Below are 7,735 nucleotides of genomic sequence, written 5' to 3'. Positions count from 1 at the left end.
CATAATTTTGTTTACAAATAACTTATTTACAATATTTATTTACATTTTATTTAAYTTTTAAAATTAAAATATTTATAATTTAATATAAATAAAAAAATTATTTTATAAATTATAATTTTTTATAGTATGAGTAAATRGTAAGTAACTTAAATTTTGTCAATTTAGAAAAATACTGTTATTTTCTGAATAAATATAATGTTTAGGACAAAAATACTTAGATGTTACCAAAAATAAATAATTAAACAAATATTATTGTTTATTACACAAACAATAAATTTTGAAATTACATTATCAAAATAAATTAAAGATAAATAAATGATAGGTCACTTATTTTAAATTTATTTTTAGAGTATATTTACATTTTAGTTATATCGATGATATGAAACCTAAAGTGATCTTTTAGTGTATTTTTGTTGTAATTTAACGAAAGAGATTCAATTAAATTAAAATATAATTGGATAATACTATATGTAGACTGAAAATCCTTATTAATTATAAATATTGGCGTCAACATTAAAATAATWATATWTAAAAAAATTGATTATATAAATTGTACTAAAATTATATTTTGTCTTAATTATGATAAATTATAAAAATAAAACATAATATAAATTAGCATAAATACAGTATTTATAATTAATAATATAGTTGATATTATATATTATTATTATTTATGTATAAAAAATTAAAATGCTGATGAAAATGATAATAATAATATAATTGTTAATTTATAATTTAGTTTATATTTAGAAAATWTWATTATTTTTGTAATTAATACTTATCTCTATTAGCATTGTTTTAAAGCACTGGTCAAATATAAGTTTTATATAATTAATAATATATTAAACAAATTAATAAAATAATTACTATAATAAATAGTCTAAATATAATTAATATATAATAAATTGTAACATTTAAATTTTAAATATATTAATATAATATTATATATGAATGATAATATCTGTAATATTAATACAAGTTTTTTATACAACAAAAATATGACAAAAATGTTAGTTGTATTCACACGACACAGTCAACGGTATATTATTAGCACTGGTGGCCAAAACCATTGTCTCTCTGGTCAGTCCATTCACACGCATCTCATTGTGGTCGAGATCGTCATCAAATAGATGAGTTGGTCCACAGTATATGTGTGACGGGCGYCGGTCGACGACACCACCGCTTTTCAAAATAGTATTATTATTGTTATTTATGGCCGACTTTGTGCCAAAACATTTGCCGACAAATGAATGGAAAACACTGTAAAGCTCTTTGAATTCGTTACGAAAGTTTTGGTTTAGCCAACCGTACAGAAGTGGATTAGAACAGGCGCTCGACATACCTGTGCATACAATATATTTTATTAAATCATTTTTAATACTATTTTTAAGACTAATATTAATTATAATTATATATATATCAGAATAATAATTATTATCTTTAATAAAATTTGCATAATTTGTCTCAATATACAATCTATGACAAAATAGTTGGCACTCGTTTTCTAGCAAAAAGTGTACTAAGAAATTGATTTTATTATATTTTATAACCTAAATATAACATTATTCATATTAATAATTAATTGTTCGATCAATTATTTTTGGAGATATTTATATAAATAAACTTTCTAATTACAAACTGTTAGTTTTTTTTATATCAATGAATGTACAATTATTAACAATGGGAAAGTTAAATATGTTAAAATCTCCGAAAATAATTGATCTAGCAATTTATTATTAATATGAATAATGTTCTATTTAAGTAATAGAATATTATAAAATCAATTTCTTAATACACTTTTAGCTAGAAAACGAGTGCCTACTATTTTGTCATAGATTTAGATAACCAAATTTGATGATATTTAGTAATACTATTATTGAGATACAGTATAAGCTCACAAACAAAACAACTTGATTTTGTAAATGTGTTATACTGTGTGTATATAATATTAAAAATAACTGAAATAATAGTATTCTGTGATAATATATAAATGATATAATCTATAGTGAAATTATATAAATCAATAGACATTATTACCTGCCATATGACAGATGGCGAACACTATACGAAAAGTCGTGTCCGACTTGAATGGGAAACAAAAGTCGGCGACAATATTGATGAGGTTTAGGGGTAACCAAGAAATACAGAATATCAATGCAATAGATATAAGCAATGAATTGGTCTTTCGGGTCCTTTTCTTCAAACGTGACTTCAATTTTGGCAATTGTGTTGTCGATGTCCTTCTTAGAGCACGTGTACGCAGTTTCATACAGAGGCGCGTGTAGACTATACTGACAATAAGTATGGGCAGTACGTACTGAAATACCATTGAAAAGACAGAATAATAGCCCCTCCCGTGGGCTATTGGCCACCGCTCCACACAATAGTTGACAGACTTAAGCCAAGGAAGGTCTGGTTATAATAGAAATAATTATATCATTAAAAAACAATATTTTGTTAAGTCTTAGGGTTTCTATTATATCTATTAGTTTTAATTAAATAATTTACTCAATTTACTCAATTCATGCGATTCAACAGTCCTATAGAGAAACAACGGTAACGCCAACATTATAGCCATTATCCAAATGGCAACCAATTTGACAATAGAGCCAAACATGCGATGATCGCCACCGGAATGTAGTATTACTTGATACCTGTCCAACGCTATGGCCGTTATACTGATTGTCGACACAAATATCGATGTGGCCTCTAATGATACGACCAGTTTGCACATTGTTACACCTATACATTAATAATATTATATTATAATCATAAAAAGTTAGATAAATAATTATAATTTATAACCAAAATAATCAAACACATAATTATGAAAGTTTAAATCAATATTATTATATTTATAAAACTAAAAAATATGTTTAAAAAACTAAATATTAAGTAATTAACTAAAAGTAGTAAATTAATTTATGCTTAATATAGATAATGCTATTTAAATGTTAGTTAAATTTTTATGTATTTATTTTTATAATTAGACRTCATTATAATTTAAATGTTAATTAATTATATAAAAAATTTCATTTAATTGTTATATATTGTGATTTTTGGAACTTTAATATTTTTAATAATATAAACTTAAGTTAAAAAATAATATTTTTTAATAGATACAAATTTAACTTTCTTTGATTTTTAAAATAATAATTTTTATAATTCATTGTATTATTGTATTAAAATCTCATAAAAACATTACAAATCAAAAGTAAAAATATTAAAAGCTATTTGTCTATTTCTACAATTTATAGACTTTTGCAAATATCATAATATTTATACTTAAGAAAAACAGTTAAAGTTATGAAACAAAATATATAATGTATTTTTACATTGTTTTTAATACAAAAATAAAATAGTTATTTAAGCCAGCGGATTATAAAAACATTAAATAAATATTTGAATTCAATAAATTATAGAAAATAAAGTATACAGTATATATATATATAAGATATCATAGATATGTTATATATGATTTATATTTTATTCAAATAGTATTTACATTGTATATACTTGTATATATATTACCAAATACTTGTATATATTAATATATATTTTAACATTGATTATCATAAACAATAATAATAATTTTAAATATAAATCTTTGTAAATCTTCCACATTTTGTATTATATTTAAATAAAATCATATTTTCTATRTTTATATAATAAGTATAGTATTACTATTAATACATAAATTTAAATTTTAAAAATAAATTTACATTAATTAATACATAATGTACTTTAGATTCWAAATCTTGAGATTCTAAAGTATATAAATTTAATTTTACAAAAAAATAAATAAATTTTTATATATTAATTTTTATCTGTAATTTTATAATCAACCTCCGCATTGTTATTATAAATTAAATACTGCTATATATATATGGTATATATACTACTTTTACTTGTTTACTGCATTTATTAATATATAATTAAGATTAAAAATACTAATTTATAATCAAACATTTCGAAAAAGCAACAAAATGTCAAAAATGTAATATTAGCAAAAATATAATACAAAATGTTTAAAAAATAATTTTTATAAATTTATAACATTATCTTCTATAATTTTAATCTTTTTTGAATAATTAAAATAAACTGATTTATTTTCCGAGAGTTTTTGTSACTACATATAATCCATAATAAGTATTGACAAATACTAACTAATAAACAAATATTTTTCTAAAAACATAATTTTTATCCATTAAAAGTCTACTAATACTCAGAATTAATCATATAACATAATATTTATTTATATTATTAATAATATAATTACTTAAATCATAGTTTTAATATTTTTACGCAAAAAATGTTAATAAAATAATATGTTTCATATGAATTAAACGTTATTTCCTATTATTGTTTTTTTGTCAATAATCAAATATGAGGTCAAAATTAGTACAACGATTACGAAACTATACAAAAAACAAATAATTTAATATATATAATAAAATTTACGCTAACTTATTATGTAATATATTTATAATATAATTTAGGTGACCGCAAATGCGATAGTAAAATCTAAAAATATATATACTATTATTTTTTTATTGCCTAATAACTGTCAGTTTAATGTCAATATTAATATAAATTTGAGTGTATGTATAAAACTAACGATTATGTAAATACTATTAAGTATTTATAAGTGTGTTTGTATGTGTGTGTGTTTTTTAATGAAAAATGTTAAAAAATTATATTATTATTATTATATTATTATTATTTTCATAAAAATAATACATTTAAAATAAAAGTAGTATAGCTGTAAAAATTAACATATAGATTATTTTGAAYATAATTTATATAAAAAACATTTAAAAAATTATAATTATCTATTATATATTAATGATTTTTAATCCAAATTATATATTTATATTTAATTATTTATTATTCAAAATTTACAAACTCTATTGTTTAACTATAATCTTTAGACGTTAACTATAAAAAAATATTATCAATAATATAAAAGTGTTTTATTTATTATATTTTCATTTAAGATGCTTTATATGTATGTGAGTCTGTGTGTGATTGTATGTCATCCAAATAATCTCAATAAAATAATTTATATAAAAAACATTAATTATGATATTATTATTATTATTATGATACTGTATTATGTTACATAAAAATATTTTATTGCAATATAGCATTACATAAATTATATACATAAGTACCGGTATATAAAAAAAGTAAATATATGTGTCTACAAAATTGATACAAAACATATCATCATCAATGGATAATAATTGGAAAAATATGTCAATAAATTAAACATATCTTATCAAACACAGACACACACACACACACACACCACATGACTAATTATAATGACATAAACATATATGACTGGACTCACCAAAAGGCCAAAACTTGACAGATATTTCGACCAATGAAAATGGTATCGTAAAAAAACAGAGCAACAGATCACTGATGGCTAGATTGATGATAAACAGGTTCCTCGAAGTCCGCATTTTCGGTTTACGGGCCACTACTATACAAACTAAACCGTTACCCAAAGTGCCGATAAATATTAGTATAGCGTAGGCGATGATCAATGAGATCAACGATATATTATCGAGAGCTCTGTTATTAATATAGGACTCGAGTCTTGCCATCAAATCCTGCAATTCATCTGCAGCTGACAGTAATGATAGAAAAAATTTTAATATGTTTTTTTAAAAAATAACTTATCTTTTAAATGTTATTTCTATAAAATAAGACACTCATAAAATAATATTAATTATATTTTTTGTAGAATTTTGTTGATATAATTTATAACTTATTTAATATTTGAACTAAATTTGTATTTCTAATTATGTAAAATAAGGTTTTAATTGAAATAAATAATTATTGATATTTCTAACATATTAAAACAATAAAATTTAATAAAAATKAATTGAATTTACTATTTATACTGAKTATATTAACTAAATATGTGCTGTCTMTTTTTTCTTTCATTTACTTATCAACTAAATGACTCACTAATAAAAACTATTATAATAATTTATTTTAATTATTTTAATTTACTCATATAATATATTATATTACACTAGATTAATTTTTAACAAATACCAAAAAAATAATTCAATATTGTTGTTAATTAAATATATACTGAATATCATTTCTAAAACTACATTAGTTTTAATGTCGTCAAAATCATATAATCTAAACTCATTAGATCTAAATCTAAATAAATTAGTTTATATAACATTTTTTATGAATAACATAATCTTAGTCATCTAAATGTTTGTAAATTGTTAAACTTTCATGTTAAAGTTATTTTAATAATCTAATTTTATTTGAATTAGCAAGTTAATTTTACTTAAATATATTATTACTATACAAAAAACAAATTAATTTCTATTACCTGATTATTAAAATTTAGTAATAAACTACAATAGTAATTTAATAACAATAATTATAATAATTTCATTAAATATATAAAAACATAAATGTTTAATCAAAATTAATTCAACGAAATGAACAAATATCCGATTTATAATACTATATAAATATATATATTGCAACCAAACATTTGTAATAATTTTTTTCAAATATAGTTTCATCAAAACGTGAAATGTGAGACCAAATGTCTGGTGACAATGATATTGACTTAATGTTTGCAATTAAATTAGACAAAACTATTTATATGACAAAATAATATCAAAAGAGAAAAAAATTAATGTATATAAACATTGTATCTATTATTTAATAAATTGATTTATTTTGGCAATAATATTGTAATAATAATRAAAAAACTAAACATTTTTTATATTAACTCATAAATATATTGACAAACTTTTTTTAAGTAAATATAGAATTATCTTTATTATAATATTATTAATATAATTTAACAAAAATTTAATTATTAAAATATAATAATAAAAAAATGTTTTATGCAAAATTTCGTTATAAATATTTTATCATTTTTTTACATAACTTAATGTTTTTGTGTTATTAATAATACTGTCTAATAAATATGTTTAYATTTTTTATGTTAAACACAATTTATTTAATTAATTTTATATCTCGTATGTTATATATATAATTATTATAAAATTAGAGTAATTAAATGATACTATATTAAAAAATATTAAAATAATATAGTTAACTTAATACTGTTATTAAAAACTAATCTAAAAATAATGTTTTATAAAATTTTATAAATAAATAAAAATGTGATAAAAAAACTTACTTTCGTTGCCGGTATACGTGGTATTGATGACAATATTGCTCATTGTTGGCAATGTTTCACACATTAAGTGCCGGTAATATTCAAATTTTATAATGTTTTGTCAAAAATGATTGATATTTTAATAAATATATTTTTCATGAAAAATGTTGATAACGTTGAATAAAGTTCCAGAAAATGATATCAATCATAGATTGTGAACAAAAACTGTGAGTTTTACTTCACATAATGCCTGCAGAAATAAGATGGCAATAAAAATGTTAAATTGTGTKATATAATCAAAATTTAAATGAGAAAAATAATAATTATATACATTAATATTTATTAATAGTTTTATTTATTATGAGTTACTAACTATAAATATTTAAAGTTTTTATTTGTCAAAAAAAATTGTTTTTGTTAAATGAAAAATAGATAAATATYACAATRACTAAATATAATCTTAAATATCTAATTTAAGCTTACTTGTTTATGCTTAACAATTGCTATGATATACCGCTATACTGTAGATATAAATTTTGTGTCTTAAAAAATATTCATTCA

At 19.8% G+C, this 7,735-nt stretch overlaps 1 protein-coding gene across 1 annotated transcript; it reads right to left on the bottom strand.

The window, feature by feature from the left end:
- Positions 1–1,010: 1,010 nt before the first annotated feature.
- Positions 1,011–7,334, bottom strand: LOC128963323 (neuropeptide F receptor-like). The gene is made up of 5 exons (XM_054309827.1): positions 7,196–7,334; positions 5,357–5,638; positions 2,509–2,742; positions 2,038–2,412; positions 1,011–1,342 (listed from the first exon to the last, which is right to left on the bottom strand). The coding sequence occupies exons 1-5, from the start codon at positions 7,257–7,259 to the stop codon at positions 1,011–1,013; spliced, it is 1,287 nt and encodes a 428-aa protein (XP_054165802.1). The 5' UTR covers positions 7,260–7,334.
- Between the last annotated feature and the right edge of the window lie 401 nt (positions 7,335–7,735).

Source organism: Oppia nitens, unplaced genomic scaffold (assembly GCF_028296485.1).
Source record: "Oppia nitens isolate AA-2021 unplaced genomic scaffold, nextdenovo-longstitch-racon4-pilon3 scaffold7_pilon_pilon_pilon, whole genome shotgun sequence".
NCBI classification, from domain to species: domain Eukaryota; kingdom Metazoa; phylum Arthropoda; class Arachnida; order Sarcoptiformes; family Oppiidae; genus Oppia; species Oppia nitens.
The sequence above is the reverse complement of the archived record's forward strand: the minus strand, read 5'-3'. Positions and strand labels throughout refer to the sequence as shown.